Source organism: Spermophilus citellus (genome assembly GCF_964194105.1).
Source record: "Spermophilus citellus genome assembly, chromosome: 8".
In the NCBI taxonomy this organism is placed as follows: domain Eukaryota; kingdom Metazoa; phylum Chordata; class Mammalia; order Rodentia; family Sciuridae; genus Spermophilus; species Spermophilus citellus.
In genome coordinates this window covers 153,046,448-153,062,583 of record NC_138189.1, presented here as the reverse complement: position 1 = coordinate 153,062,583, position 16,136 = coordinate 153,046,448, and the positions used below count along the sequence as shown (strand labels likewise).

Below are 16,136 nucleotides of genomic sequence, written 5' to 3'. Positions count from 1 at the left end.
GGTGCTGAGAATCAAACACAGGGCCTCACACATGCTGGGCAAGTGCTCTACCACTGAGTCACAGCCCCAGCCCTTTTTGTTTGTTTGTTTGTTTGTTTGTTTGTTTTGTTACTTTGCCAGCTGGGTATCAAACCTAAGGCCTCATGTTTGCTAAACAACTGCTGTATCACTGAGGTACATACCAGCCCTAACTGTGTGCTTCTTGAAGGCCGTAATACTTGAAATGATTCATCCTGTTTTTCAATAACAGTGTGTACTCTGCTTGTAAAAAATATGGAAAGTCATAAATTAGATGATAAATATAAGATTAGGTATTAGATTTGCTAATTATAAATTGGGAAGTAATTAAGGTATAGCTACATATAAATACAAATAACAGATTGTTTTCTACATAAACTTACCCTAGTTTTAAAAGTTGAAAGATAATTCCCACAAACACAAACCTGATGTATTTGTTTACTTGACAACATATTTATTTTATAAAGTGAAGAACACCTGGTCTTTGCAGATATTTGACATTTTCATTGTAGGATTGCATTATGAATTTTCTTTAGGTAATTTGCTCTTAAAAACTACTGAAAGCTAATTTTTAGGAACAAATAACACCACCTTGCACATTACACTTTAAAGAGGCTGATCATTCTTAAATGATGCTCAGCTCTCTGAAGCTGGGAATCAAAATTAGGTCATAGGAAGTATTGTTGGTTTTGTTGACTCACTTAAAAAACAGTGGCCTCCAAATAAAATTCTGGGTTAGAGACATGGTGTTTATACAGACTACTATGTTAAAATACAGCATCCTGAAGTTGGGTTCAGGTACATGTTTTAATATTCAACTCTGTATGCGCCTTTCCTCAGCCTATGAGGGGCTTGTTGTTTAGAGACCTCAGAGAGCTCACAAGCATGAGGGACCAGAGTGACGCTGTGTCTGCATGTTCTTCTTACTAATTGAGCTTGCCATTCTGATTTTTGGTCAATCATATTTCTTTTGTGTCCATATGTTTAACTTCTGCTTTTAAAGAATTCCAGTGTTACTAATCAATGCAATGTATTCCTGTAAAGTGAAACTTCACTCTAATTTTTAAAGTGCTGGTGGCATGACTTTCTGTGGTTTGACCTACTTTCTTCCTTTGTGTGCCATTTCTTGTGTTCATAAATCTGACCTTTCTTTCAGTTGAGTGAGGATATTGAGGAAATAAAAATGTTTAAAAATGTTTTTTTCTTGTTGTAATTAAAAATGGGCTTGAAATATGAATATGATTTTTTTTTTTTATAATCAGTTTCCAGAAGAGACAGAACTGGACCTTTTGTCAGTAACTATTGAAGGTCCATCTCACTACTCATCAAACAGTGAAGGGTCCTGTTCCGTGTTCAATTCTCCCAAAACTCCAGGAGGCTTTCCACCAGGCATTCCTTTCCAACCTGAAGAGGGTCGACGAGATGACAGCTTGTCTTCTACCAGTGAAGACTCAGAGAAGGATGAAAAGGATGAAGACCGGGAGAGGGAAAGGTTTTATATTTACCGAAAACCCTCGTGAGTAGGCCTTTTAAATATCCTTAGGTGGTGTTCCAGATTTCAGAACTAAATTTTTAATTTAAATGGGTTTATTTAAATTTTAATATTTTCCAAGATAAACCCTATCAGGAAAATGGTAGTAAAGATGTGGTTATGAGTTAAAGGAGAAGGCTGTATTTCTCCTGACCTTAGAGAGTAACAAATTGCAGGGAGAGGTACTATAAATATAGTACAGTATAGTATAGTATAGTATAGTATAGTATAGAAAAGAAACGTAGTAAAGGGGAAATGTTTAGCAATGGATGAAAGATTCAGCCAATTCTTGGAAGAAAGAAATAAGCTGAGATGATGAGCATGTATGACCACCACTCAAATGAGGTGGTAACAGTAACAGTAAAAGTTTGAAGTGGCAGTAATAATGGGAAATTACTAGGCACAAGAGGAATATAGTTAAAAGTTGGTCTATTAGGGGATGTCTGCATTCTTCAGTCTTGTCAATTCTGAGCCTTGTGAATCCTTTTCTCCTTTTCCTTGACTGAAACCACTAACTCTTAAATGTCTTTTATCAATATATTTTGGTTTATTTCCTTATTTTTCTGTAATACATCCTCAAATTGCTTCTAAGAAAAGTTGTAATACAGATCTACTTTCTTCATTTTTTATATCTAAAATTACTGCTAATTCTTGTATTTGATTGATTATTGGGTTCAGTGCAGAATTCTAGCTTGACAATTATTATTTTTAAAAAATTTTTAATACATATTTTTAGTTGTCGATGGACCTTTATTTTATTCATTCATTTATATGAAGTGCTGAAACTTGAACCCAGTGTCTCACACATGCTAGACAAGTGCTCTACCACTGAGAAGGCCCAAGGCTATAGGAGCCCACCTGTACCAGGCAGCTGAAACAGCAAGAGGCCAGGACAGCACTGGCTGCAAAGGAAGCTGCTAGTCAGCAGGGAGCAGGCTTCACTTATGCAGCGAGCGAGCGAGCAAGCTCTGGAGATCAGCTGTGCTACACAGTGCCCACAGATATCACTAAGTGTTCTTACCAATATAAGTTTCTAAAGACATCAAATTTGTAACATCCTGATTTTTAGCATTCTAAATATGAGTGCAGACTAAGACATGATTATTTTTAAATCTAATAAGAAATATCTGTATTAACAATAAGAAAGGAGTACATGTTATTCATGTAAACAAATTCACCTAGTCTGGTCCCAAAAGCTGCCATTTAATAATAATTATATTTACATATTAAGTTAGATAAATTCCTCTTAATGGCCATCATTTCTATGTATTCATTATTCCATGGGGAAATTATCTTCTCAGTTCAAATTCACTCTGGATAGAGTTTGAACAATAAGCAGATCTCCTTCTATCAGATGCTTAGGATAAACTACAGTATATTGTCAAATTGTCACCAGATGTGACAAATGTGTGTATACACACATATGTGTATATTACATACACACACACACACTCAAGCAGGATGAGAATATTTGGATGTGTAAGAAAGAAATAAAAGGGTTTGGGGTTGTGGCTCAGAATCTTGAATCCGTTCTGAGTTGACTTTTTGTATGGTACAGCTTACGGTATACCCAGTGCCTCACACATGCACCAGTTCAGATTACACATGTGGATATCCATTTTTTTCCCCAACAACATTTTTGGTACTGGGGATTGAACCCAGGGACACCTAACCACTCAGCCAAATCTCCAGCCCATTTTATTTTTTAATTTTGAGACAGGAAGAACATTTGGCATTATTTTTTTTCCAGTTTTCTGTCTTTTATTACAAGCAGGAAAGTAGCATTTAAATTTTATCATTGAGAAAATAAAGACTCCCAAATATAGTTCAGACAGTGTAATAAAATCATTAATAACAGGGATTATGCCTGTGTCCTTGTCACCTAGCACATTGCCTGGCATGTCATAGTTACTCAGCACCTGTTGAATAAAAAGTGTCTCCTTCAAACTAGGAAAAAAGGTTCAGTTAGTACGTCTGGTTGAGTAATTTGTGTGAATTTATACAATATTGAAATTATTTATGTTTTATAGCTTAACATAACATACTGGAAAGTGGTTTATTAAAAAGAAATCCCATTTTACTACAATGTAATGATCAGATTTCTTTTTCTCTAGGCACACTTCTCGTAAAAAAGCAACAGGCTTTGCTGCTGTTCATCAGTTATTTACGGAACGCTGGCCAACAACACCAGTCAACCGAAGTCTTAGTGGCACAGCTACTGAAAGAAATATTGATTTTGAACTTGATATACGGGTTGAAATTGATAGTGGAAAATGTGTGCTCCACCCAACCACCCTTCTACAAGAACATGATGACATAAGTTTGAGAAGGTAAGAAGTTGATTGAAAGAGGTACATATAACTTCATATGTTAGAAAATCTATTCACATATCACTGAATTACACCCACCTTTTCCCCCAGTCTCAAAATGCAGATTTTAAAAGTAGGTGATCATAATTGTAGAGGCCAAGTGATTATTTGCATAACATATAATTTAAAAAAATTAAATGCATAGTATTTTCTGGCAACTCGAAGTGAATGTCTGATTTAGAGTCTGGCAAATCTGTTAATTAAAATAGTTGTACCTTTATGATTCTTCTTTAAGTAAGCATGAATTTTTTAGTGTCTGTCCTTGTACTGTGTATATCTCTATTTTAAAGAACAGTTCAACACTGGATTAGTGAGAGTTTTGATGAGTTCATAAGGAAATAAGAAAGACTGGAAAGCAGTTTTGTAGTAAGGCCTCATTAGGCTGGACTGAGTTCAGGGTATAACTGTAATTTTACCATTTGCTTCCAGTCATTAACTAATGATGATATAAACAGATTTAACATTAGATTTTTTTTTTTTTTACATTTTTTCCCTGATCTAAAAATGAACTATTTAAAAAAAAAAAAAAAAAAAAACACCAAGAATAGTAGAAGGCTGACAGCTGTCAAAATGGGATAATGGGCATGTGGGATTTCATTATTCCATGTTCACTTTTGTAAACTGTCCTGTTTACTGTTTGAAATTTTTCATAAGCAAAACATTTTAAAAGCCTTTTATTATATAATTAAGCTTTTATAAAAATGAGAGAAAATAGACACTTTTTAAAATTTTTTAATTTTTTTTAGTTGTCAATGGACCTTTATTTTATTTATTTATATGTGGTGATGAAAATCAAACCCAGTGCCTTACACATGCTAAGTAAGCGCTGTACCACGGAGCCACAACCCCAGCCCAGCCCAAAATTGAAACTTTAAACAGTTAAAATCTGTTACAGATGTAATAGTAATGATAAAAAGAATGACTTTTTTATTGGAATAAAGTAATCCATAATTAGCTTTCAGCCTATATAAATATGGGCAGTGTCGTTTGGTTCAGCCTGATGTGTTCAAATGAAATAGCTGTGACCCTAGGAAAGAAGTCACTACCCCCTGTGGCTATGGAATGAGCATACTTCTGTTTCTTAAATGGAGGATAGCATTTTATTTTCTATTTGACAAAAGAGGAGGAGATAAATGTGTCCTTTTTTAAAAAGATAAAACATTTTTTCCCACATAGGAGTTATGATCGAAGTTCCAGGAGCTTAGATCAGGATTCTCCTTCAAAAAAGAAGAAATTTCAAAGTAATTATGCTTCCACCACCCATCTAATGACTGGCAAGAAAGTGCCATCCTCTCTGCAGACCAAGCCCAGTGACTTGGAAACAACAGTGTTCTACATTCCTGGAGTTGATGTGAAGGTAAAGACCTAGATGTTCAGGACAAGAGATCAAAGTGGATGACAGTGGTACTTTTTTTCTATTATTTATATTCTTTTTTTCCTCTGGATATTAATGAGACTTTCTGACTTTTTTTTTTTTTTTTTTTTTGCTTAAAATATATTCTGAACATAAGAGCATCTAAGTTGTAGGCTACTGCTTCATCTCTACAGCTTTTTCCATGAAAATTTGGCAGAGAGAAGTTAGTTACCTTTTTTTTAAATATCAGTATCATATCATACTTGCTAAACCTTGCCTAGTGCAACTTTATTGAGCAACTATTTTTTTAGATTCTAGAATTATATAACTGTATTTATTAGACTGAAAAGAACTTCTAATGATCTAAAGTGATCTTTCTGGTTTTAAAAATAAAAGGCATATAGTCTTTCCAGGATTGCAGATCTCACATGTAAAAGCTAGAACTGCATTTTTGGACTCCTGAGCCAGTGTTCTTTCTACTACATTTTTATATTTCATGGTTTTTCCTCATCTGATACTGTTTCAATTTTGAAAGTGTATCTTTTTTCAATACAGTTGCACTACAATTCTAAGACGTTAAAGACTGAATCACCTAATGCTTCCAGAGGGTCTTCCTTGCCAAGAACACTCTCCAAAGAGTCCAAGCTGTATGGTATGAAAGATAGCGCGACATCTCCTCCTTCTCCTCCTTTACCTTGCACTGTCCAGAGCAAGACTAACACCTTACTTCCTCCCCAACCCCCACCTCTCCCCTCAGGTATTTAGAATATACTCTACTTTTTAATCATTTTTTTCTTAATTTTCAGTCATCCTACTTGCTCTGTTGAGACTTTCAAATTCACATTTAAGGAAAAGAACATAGACTTGTAAACAATGACTGTGCAAAATTCACAGAAATCTGGGCCAACTATTTGTGGCTGTTTCTCAAATTTGATGTTACTTTAGAACATCAGTTTTAATCTTGAGGTAGTTCAATAGCTCAAATTTTTGTTCAGTATATATTTAGGAAAGAGTGGTTCTGTGTAGTTCAGATTTGGGAGATCTGATAAGTTATCAAACTAATAATTTAAGACAATTTGATTTAACTGCATTTATCAGTTATCTGTTATGAGATAGCAGATTACCCAAAATTTAGTGATTTTAAAATCTCAAACACAGTTACTATTGATGAGCGATGCCACCCAGTTTGGGGGATCTGACATGTGGTCTTCCATAAGGTTGGAGTCAAGATGTTGTCCAGGCCTGCAGTCACCTGAATGGGGTCTAGGGCTGGAGAATCTGCTCCCATTATGTTCCAGTCATGTGGCAGCTAATAGGCACCTTGATTCCATGCCTTGAGGCCTTTCTCCTGGCTGCTGAGAGTGTCTATAAGACATTGCAGTTAATCTCCCTCAAAAAAAAAAAAAAAATGATCCAGAAGAGAGCAGGGCTCAGTGTGCAATATCTTTTATGGTGTGGCCTCAAAAGCTGTACAACATCAACATCACTTTTGCAATCTTACTGATGAGACAGATCATTATCGGGGGAACAAGGGTATGAACACTGGGAGCAAGGATAGTTGCATATCATCCTGGAGTCTGCCTACCACATAGCACAGGAATGATACCTTAGATCCATGGTAAAATTTCCAAAAGAGGGACTACCAAACATTTGTCACTGGGAAGACAACTTGATATATGAACCTTTTATGAGTCAGTAAAGAATCATGATGACAATACCTAATATTTTTATATCACTTTTCAGTTGCCAAGTCTTATCTGTATTCATTGCAAATATTATAATCCTGTTTTATAAATGAGGAAATTTAAGGCTTGGGTTGTGAACATCTGTTCTAAGTTTACACAGCTAGTAAATGTTTGTAGTGGAAACCTAAGCTAAGTCTTTATTAGATATTCCTACTCATTCTACCGAAGTGGAAATATTTAGTTAAGGAAGAATGAAAGAAAGATAGCATCATATGTTAAGAAGCTTTATAATTGCATTCAGGCTAAGCATAGGAAAGCCTGAAAATAGTGACATTTTTCCTTACTTGCCACTAAATATTGTAAGTCAAGTTTCTCTGTATCTTCTTAAATAGACAAAAGGACTAAAACTAACAAAAAACATAGCAAAGTATAAAATTGAAAAATTGAACCAGAATTTGTGACCTAGAGCAAGTAAGAATAACCATTGTGTTGTACATCATTAATGATCATTGTATTCTAACATTAATGCATCATTTCCATCAACCTGCTATTTTTATTGTTTTCTTCTATGCTTTTAAATAAGGTACTTCACCTGATTAAACTGTCATAATTCTGCTGTATCACAAAATTCATATCTTTTATTGGAACATTTTATTAAATTTCCTTAAGTGTACCTAATATTTACAAATGTTCTAGCCAAAGGAAAAGGAAGTGGAGGAGTAAAAACAGCCAAGCTCTATGCCTGGGTAGCACTTCAGTCATTGCCGGAGGAAATGGTTATTAGTCCCTGCTTGTTGGACTTCCTGGAGAAGGCTCTGGAAACAATCCCAATTACACCAATTGAAAGGAATTATACAGGTAAGCGCCATCCTTATGTACTCAATTCATTGTTACCTGTGTTTTGGGACCCCATTGCTTAGCAGTGTTTGTTAATGCTATTACATATTACAATACATTCAGTTATAATTAAATAGATAAAAGAATTACAGAGCTGAAAAATTCCCTGAGAGATGATCTGATCCTCATTTCCTTATGAAAATGGTTCAGTCCTGTGAGGTTTTATGATTTCCCCAGGGCCACAGCTAATAGATGACAAGGTCCACAACTTCAGGTTCTACATTAGAGTGTCCTTGAGGGCAAAGGTATAATAACTATTTCCTTTGTGCACTTTGAGTGGCAGGGGAGTTTCTTTGGGAGACTGAGCAAGAGGTTTGAGGAGGGGAAGATGTATAGAATGGTGAGCTTCAAAAGCAAACGTTCTGGGTGTTCTGGCCTCTGAGCTGAGCACTGAGTATAAGAGAAAAGAATCTTACAATAGTTTGCTCTTGATCAAATAATAAAACTTAAAACTAAATATTTTAACAGCTGTTAGCTCACAAGATGAAGACATGGGGCATTTTGAAATACCAGATCCTATGGAAGAGTCAACAACATCACTAGTGTCATCCTCAACGTCTGCATACTCTTCCTTCCCTGTGGATGTCGTGGTGTATGTGCGAGTTCAGGTGATAAGCTTCATTTATGGCTTTTCAAAGAAAAATATTTTCCTTAAGTTTATTTCAACATTATTTCCCTTTGAAGTTTTCTTAGCCATAGGCTTTTGGACCTTTAATAAATTTATGATGGTTTAGAGGTTGCCTGAACTTTGAGAAGTATATGTAAAATTTTATGTATAACTCTACTTTGTTTCTGAAATGTTTCATAGATCATTGGATTTTTAAAATTTAGATCTCATACTTTTGTGGCAAAAATTTAAATACACATTAAAATCCCTTTAAAATATTTTATGCCTTTTTATTGTACACATTTAGTTCTTACCATGTGATACAAACTATTAAGATATAAGGTCACAACAGTACCTTTGTTTGGATTTCTGCTGAGTTAAGTCATTTTATTTAATATTTTATTCTAAAACACAGTCCTAGCAAATTTACTCCTTTGGGAGTGAAATTGTTAAGGAGGAGTTGAAAACCTGTAAACCTCTCAGTTTGGTTTATCTCAACTAAACTTTTATAATCAAGCTGAAGAAGAAAAGCAGTGCTGAAGGTGATGTGTTCCAGCTGTTTCTTACAATAGCAGTAGGCCAAAGGTCGTCAGTGTGTAGTTCTAGAGGTTTGCACTCACTTTTTTGAAGGTCTGAAGAAAACAGCTGAGTAAAGAGTTTAGGGTAAATAAAACCTTTGTTACTAATAAAATGGTGGGTTTTTTTTCAAATTTTAATATAAATGAGATTACTTTTTAAAAGACTGGATTAAGAGCAAGTATAACATAAGGATAAATATTTTCAAGAGTTCTGAATTATCTCAATGTCTAAATATTGCTCAGAGATGACTCTTCCGATATTTAGCTTTTCAAAAAGGACACCATTTTGTGAATATACTTTGGCTCGTGAATCATGTTTCTGAAAAAGTGATGACGTTAAACATAACCCTTTTAAGTGTTAAATGAGTAGACATGATAAGCTTGGTGTAAGTGGACTAGAATGGAATTTGAATGTGACATCTGGAGTCCAACAGGAAACTTTTTAACTGTATGGTTCCTGGAAACCTTTTCTGGCTTTTTGCTGCTGTTAGCCCTCGCAGATCAAGTTTAGCTGCTTGCCAGTGTCGAGAGTAGAGTGCATGCTGAAGCTGCCATCCCTGGACTTGGTGTTCTCCTCCAATCGAGGGGAACTGGAGACTTTGGGTACAGCATATCCCACAGAGACCTTGTCCCCTGGGGGCACTGCTCCTCAGAGTGGAACAAAGACTAGCAAAACTGGAATACCAGGTAAGCAAACATTGTTTTATTTCTCTGGCATAAAGCCAAATATGACATTTGAATCAATGTTATAATTAACATGTTTTAAATTTTGAAAAGGGGACTATTTAAGAATTAGAATATTTCTAGAAAAAAAAATGTATAGTAGACCAAAGTTTTAAGTATACTTCATGCGTTAGTAGAACTTGAGTACTGTTTAGTTTGTATTTTTAGCTAAGTAGCAATTAGATAGCATTTTGGTTTTGGTTTAAATGTACACACTATAAGCACTATGATGTGACTAGTATGTCATCACACAAAGTTTGGAAAGTTTTCTTTGATGCCAAGTTAGATTTTAATTTAAGAATAGTCAGTGTTACAAATGGAAAATAAGAGACATACTGTTGTTTATAAAGATTTCTTATCATGCTGTGTCAAAATTGTGTCAGGTAACATTTATATTTTTTAAATGGCAAATTGTGTTGTCTGGTTCTTGTCTGTTGCATCAAAAGTGGTTTTTTGGGGTTTTTGTTTTTTGTGGTGCTGGGAATTGGGCACGTGAGGTCCTTGTGCATGTGAGGCAAGCACTTTACTAGCCCCAAAACTTTTGTTTTTAAAATATGACTGATGATTTCCTGATAAAATAGATACACCTCAGTAAAATCTCAGTGCCATTTCTACCCTAAAAATTATGTAGTGGTCACAAATGTAAACGATAAAGAATTTACTGAACATTTTTAAAACAAGAGGCCAGATTGAATGAAAGTTGATAGGAGAATTGAAATATTGTTTACACAGTGGTTCTTAACGGGGTCTGGGATGTTTGGCAGTGTGGGAGGCAGTATGGATTTTTTTAGTTACAGCCTTTGACTTGAAGCTAGTGGGGAAGTGGGGTGCTGCTTAAATGCCCTGTAGTGTCACCACAACTCCTCCCTCTCAGAGAGTTATCTGGTCTCAAATGTCAGTAATGCCAACATCGAGAAAACATGCATTAGAGTAAAAAGTATAAAAACCTATTCTCCAGTCTTGAGAACGGCATGAAGACAGGGGAGAGGTGCCACATCCAGCACGCCATTAATTCAGAAACCTGAGGGGTGGTGGGGGATAAAGACAAGACAAGACAGACACACCTAGGGAGAAAAAGCTGGGGCCAGGTGAGTGACCAAGCCCTGGTGAAGCTTGACTGACTCTGAGATAGCTCAGCACATTTATTATATAGTTTCCTCATCAAAAGGTTAATTATGGGAAAGTTTCAGCAAAGCAGGTAATCTGAAGGACGCAGGACTGGCAAGACATTAGGATCATCTTGTTTTGTTCAGAATCCTCTATCCCCTGGACAATGTGCTGAACTCAAGGCCTTGACTGATAGAGCCACACATCTTTGCATGTAGCCATCCCTGGCCACTGTTGCCATAGCAACCGGAGCATCTTGGCCTGCACCTTTGCACAAGTAGCTGCCAGTACAGATGCAGCCACGGGAGTCAGACAGGCCATGATTTATATCACCAAACTCCACAGAGAGGGAAGCAGCTTTCTGATTTTGAAGGAAAAAAAAAAAAAACAACAACAACAAACTGGGGGTCCTGTTTTTGGAGCAGTTATCTTAGATTCAGAACTTTACCCAAATAGTGTATCAAACATCAATAGGAAAATGCTTTGTCTCTAGTATTTACCCACAATACTGGGGAAAGGGTTAAAACACACATTTGTTTTGCTGTGTGAATCTTTGAAAGTTTTTACAACAAATTAAGGAAACTAAACAGTTGATTTCCTAGAAGCAAGGTTTTTGCTATTTGGTCACCCATTAGATTGAAATTCTTCCGCGGTTGGGAGATGTTACAGTGGTAGTGTTGGCTTTTTAAACCATATTTTCATAAATGTAATTACTCTTTATAAAATAATGGGGAAAACAGAATTATTGCAAATGAAATGAAAGTAGGATGTACCAGCCCTTGATCATAGGTTACCTGTGTCTCATCCACTCTCCCACACTGTTGGAAGGATGTTATCTTTTCTCTCAGGCAAAAGTGAGATATGGTTTCTTCTTCTACATTACTCTTTGAAATTTGAAATATCAGAGGCATTTTCCCCAAATACAAAACATTTGTCTCTAAAGTAACTTTAATGGCTAGTTGATATCCCATAATTTTGATGATATGTTTGAGATACCCTGGGTTTCTTGTTTTATTTGAATTTTAAAAATCATATTTAAATGAACATTTTTGCATACGAATATTTACAAACAAATTCTTAAAGGGGGAATTTCTGTGTTGGACAGTGTGAACATTGTTTAAGTGATAGGTTTTGCTGTCCAGTAAAACAGATGTGTGAGAATATCAAGCTCACTGTACTATTCCCAAAGCTTTTATCTTTAATCATTGTCAATGTGATGGAGTAAAATGGGATTTTTATTATATTAATTTGCATTGTATCGCTTTATTGGCCATGGGGGAGGGGTTTGTAAAATGTGCCAGGTTATTTCTCTTAGAATGTTCACCTTTCTTCGTGACAATGTCATAAGCACTGAAATTATTACAGGAGTATTGTACAGACACACAGTGCCAAGAATGTACAGAGAAAGGACCATGACGCAACAACTCTGTTTATGCCTGCATTTTAGGTTGCTTTAGAAAATAACAAAAATGAAATGCCACCTCTCATTTTATAAAAACATTCAGGAAGGAGTGATGATGAGAGTAAATTGTAGGTGTGATGAAATCCATTCCTTGAAAGGATCTTTACTGAATGTATGTGCAGGTCAGAGCTAGGAATTAGATGTACACACAGAACACAGCTAATTGAGATGGTCTTGCTGAAGGGACAGATAAGAGCCAAGCACACAAGCTCATTTTAGGTGGAAATGTGAAGCAGGTATGATTCAGCCAAGCAGAAGGTTGGAGGACTGAGCTCTGCAGGTAGAGAGTTACTAGTCCATGATGCAGGAAGGACCTTTGGCAACTTTGGAAAATTGGAAGGAACTCTGGAAAGTCAGAAGGAAGTCTGGTCTGGAGGTGGATTTTGGAGTCATCAACCAAATCATATGGTGTATTGCTTCATATTTTCATGTTTAAAGCATATTTGGAATTATCCTGTCCTTCCTTGGTAAATGTCTAAGAGAAAGAGCTTTTTTATTTTCTACCTTTGCATGTCCTGTTCTTAGACCACTGTTAGCTACTAAAATGTGGACTCCAGCTATATGAAATGGATTTTTTCCCAGTTTGCTCTTCCCTCTGTGCTTAAACTCAACTCTGGGGCTCTTTCATTGCCTCTTTCCAGTGGAGCTAAGAAATGGGAAACTGTGTAATCGGCCAGAAACACATGTTAATTGTTGTTTTAAAGGTGAACAGAGTAACCCGCCTTGATTTACATTGTAAAGTCAAGGGAAAATATGTCTAAGTCCTCATTTTGTTTTAGGAATTTAAGTCTATTGATATATTAGCGTTTGAAGGTTTCCATTTTATTTTCCTGTCATGTTTGGTATCTTGGAAATAAATAAGTAGCCTTTTAAGATTGTTATGGCTTATAGACATTTTGGACTTTTCTGTTCACCTTAGGCTCATCAGGATTAGGCAGCCCTCTGGGCCGAAGTCGGCACAGCAGTAGTCAGTCAGATCTGACCAGCTCCAGCAGCAATTCCTCTGGCTTGAGCTTCACTGCATGCATGTCCGACTTCTCCCTGTACGTGTTCCATCCGTATGGAGCAGGGAAACAAAAAACTGCTGTTTCTGGCCTCACACCTGGATCAGGAGGATTAGGTAAACTATGCATGTTTGATCTTTTTCAAATTTGTAGCATCTTTTCAAAAGCTTTTTCAGGCTTTTCAAACTTTCTTTTCATAAATCATAATAATGGATATAAACTAAGATCAGAAGTTTTTTATATTTTATCTATTTGATAATATTAATTTTGTCCCTATTTCACATCTTGTAGAAATATGAAATAAGGAATTTGAGTAAATTAACTATATGTGGATTTTAAATAGAAAATATTTTCTACACAGTACAGTAATCTACTCAGAAATTAGAGTTTATGTGTTATGTTTAAATCTTACCAAATCCACATTTGTACGGAAAACTATATTCTTAATAAAGTAAAAATTTTAAGTGCCTCGGTCATGTTAATTTAAAATGAGAATTATTATTTAAGTCAATTATTTACTGAAATTAAATTTTAATGACATTTTCACGTACAGTCAAAACACTAAAAAACGCATAAGATTTTGCTACGATTGCTTCACTTACATTTGGACAGATAATGAAGACACACATTCCATGTCAGTTCCAACTTCTGCCATTGAAGGAGCCCTCATTCTGTGTGCCTGCTGGGAGGACACTGATGCTCATGAGATCCTCTGCCACAGCCACTAGCTCATCTAAGTGATTGGGGTTGATGGCATACTGCAGTGTGGGGGATTGGCTTCATCTAGCTGGATGACCTTGTGTGTAAATAGGTGTGGGGTTTTTTTGTTGTTGTTTTTTAGGGAACGTGGATGAGGAGCCCACTTCAGTCACTGGCCGAAAAGACTCACTCAGTATAAACCTTGAATTTGTGAAAGTGAGTTTGTCTCGAATAAGGCGTTCAGGAGGTGCCTCATTTTTTGAAAGCCAATCTATAAGCAAGTCTACAAGCAAAATGGACACTACGCTAATAAATATATCTGGTATTCAGTTTTTTAAATTTTAATTAAGGTATTGTTTTTCAGAATTAATAATGACCTCTGCTTTCACCATTTAAATATGAAGCATGCTTAATAGCAAGCTTTAGTGGCAAGGCAAACTCAGGGGGAAATGGGCTCAGATCCCAGTGCTGTCTTCAAGTGTATCAGTGCGGGCAGTATTGGCACTGTCGTTTTTAGTTAAAAAGACATTAGGCAAAGCCAAAATAGGCCTGATGAGATAACTGAAATGCTTCTTCACTTCCTCTCTACCATGAATTGGTAACATTTCTGACTTTTCATTTGTTCGATGGATTTTGTAATTGAGAGTTTTGTGGTAGCAAGAAAGACGGGAGGGGAAAGATGCTTGAGGCTATTGAATCTCACCAAGCAATAGTGAATGGAAGCCTGAGTTGTGGCAGTGAGAGCGGAGAGCAGGGAATGGCCCAGGCGGATGCAGGAGAACCCTCAGCCTGAAGACAGGCTGCTAAGGAGCAGTGGAGGGGATGGGGAGCCTCAGGCTTTAAGCCCAGGTGATCAAAAGGAAATTGATCTGTGGCAGAGCACCTGCCTCGCACATGTGATTCACTGGGTTCAATCCTCAGCACCACATAAGAAGAAATAAATAAAATAAAGATACTGTGTCCATCTATAACTAAAATATTTTTAAAAAGGGGTATTGATACCACTAACTTGGACTGAAATAAAATGGACAGAAAAGAAGGAATTCCTGTGGGACATATAAGGGACAGGGTTGGAGAGGCTGGGGCCAAGGCTGGCTTAGGGCCTCGTGGGCACATGTGTCCTGCAGAAGCTGCAGAAGGGGAAGAGGAACATGTACATTAGGAGTGGAGTGCTCAGAGAAGAACCCTCCAGAAGGAAATTAATGGTCCCTGCGCACAGCTCTTTAGGTTGCAGGTCCCTTTGAGGAAGGTGATATCCTAGCTCATCCTGTTGGTACATTTTGCATATTTGAGATAAGTCCTATATTAAAGTGGAAAGCTGGCTGAGACTGTTTCCTGAGAACTTCAAGACAGTGATAATATAATCCAACTTGCTATCACCTTAAAAGAGGAAGTGGAGCTAATAGTCCCATAGTACATTATTTTTATAATTGGTGGAAGGATATAATAACTTGTTAAGCATAATATATAGCTTATTTTGATAATTCATAAATTGTACCATTAAGCATAATTCATCTGTATGATATATCTGATACCCTCCATGTAAAAATATTGAAAGTCTTGGAAATCTGTAAGTTCTAACAATTTTTATTTATGTATTAGCTGTTTGTGATATAGGGTCTGCCTCCTTTAAATATGATATGCGCCGCCTCAGTGAAATTCTGGCATTTCCAAGAGCCTGGTATAGAAGAAGTATTGCAAGACGTCTGTTCCTTGGAGATCAAACAATAAATTTGCCAAGTAAGCTTGTTGTGTGGCTATAATTAGGTTGCTTTTAATTTTGGTTATAATAGTAGTAAGACCCATCCTTGATGATAGAAACTTTGTTCTCCTTGGTAAATTGTACCATGTGATACAGTCAGGCATTCGAAAACCATCTGTTGGGCCCTTGTAACATGTCAGGTACCAGGGGCACCATAGAATCAAACAGAAGTCTTGCCCTCTCAGATCACAGTGTAGCTGACATTTTATATTCTATAATAATTATGCCTGTAATCATTATAAACTCTGGAAATGCAGAAATATATTTTTTAACTATCCAAATTAATTATGGTTATTTAAGGCATGGAAAACAAAAAAAAGTGTTGGGAACATGCTGCTGC

The 16,136-nt window shown here is 36.2% G+C and overlaps 1 protein-coding gene across 11 annotated transcripts in view; it reads left to right on the top strand.

Annotated features, from left to right (window-relative positions):
* BLTP1 (bridge-like lipid transfer protein family member 1) overlaps positions 1-16,136 on the top strand; it is a 360,418-nt gene that overhangs the window by 326,904 nt on the left and 17,378 nt on the right. For 10 of the 11 annotated variants that reach the window (XM_081303434.1, XM_081303435.1, XM_081303429.1 and 7 more), the window contains 10 exons: positions 1,281-1,534; positions 3,664-3,879; positions 5,095-5,275; positions 5,828-6,029; positions 7,654-7,815; positions 8,323-8,462; positions 9,531-9,726; positions 13,251-13,451; positions 14,177-14,356; positions 15,637-15,774. In XM_081303434.1, the coding sequence (XP_081159560.1) occupies positions 1,281-1,534; positions 3,664-3,879; positions 5,095-5,275; positions 5,828-6,029; positions 7,654-7,815; positions 8,323-8,462; positions 9,531-9,726; positions 13,251-13,451; positions 14,177-14,356; positions 15,637-15,774 (1,870 nt within the window). The remainder of the gene's footprint in view (positions 1-1,280; positions 1,535-3,663; positions 3,880-5,094; positions 5,276-5,827; positions 6,030-7,653; positions 7,816-8,322; positions 8,463-9,530; positions 9,727-13,250; positions 13,452-14,176; positions 14,357-15,636; positions 15,775-16,136) is intronic. The other variant, XM_081303428.1, reaches the window with a different exon arrangement.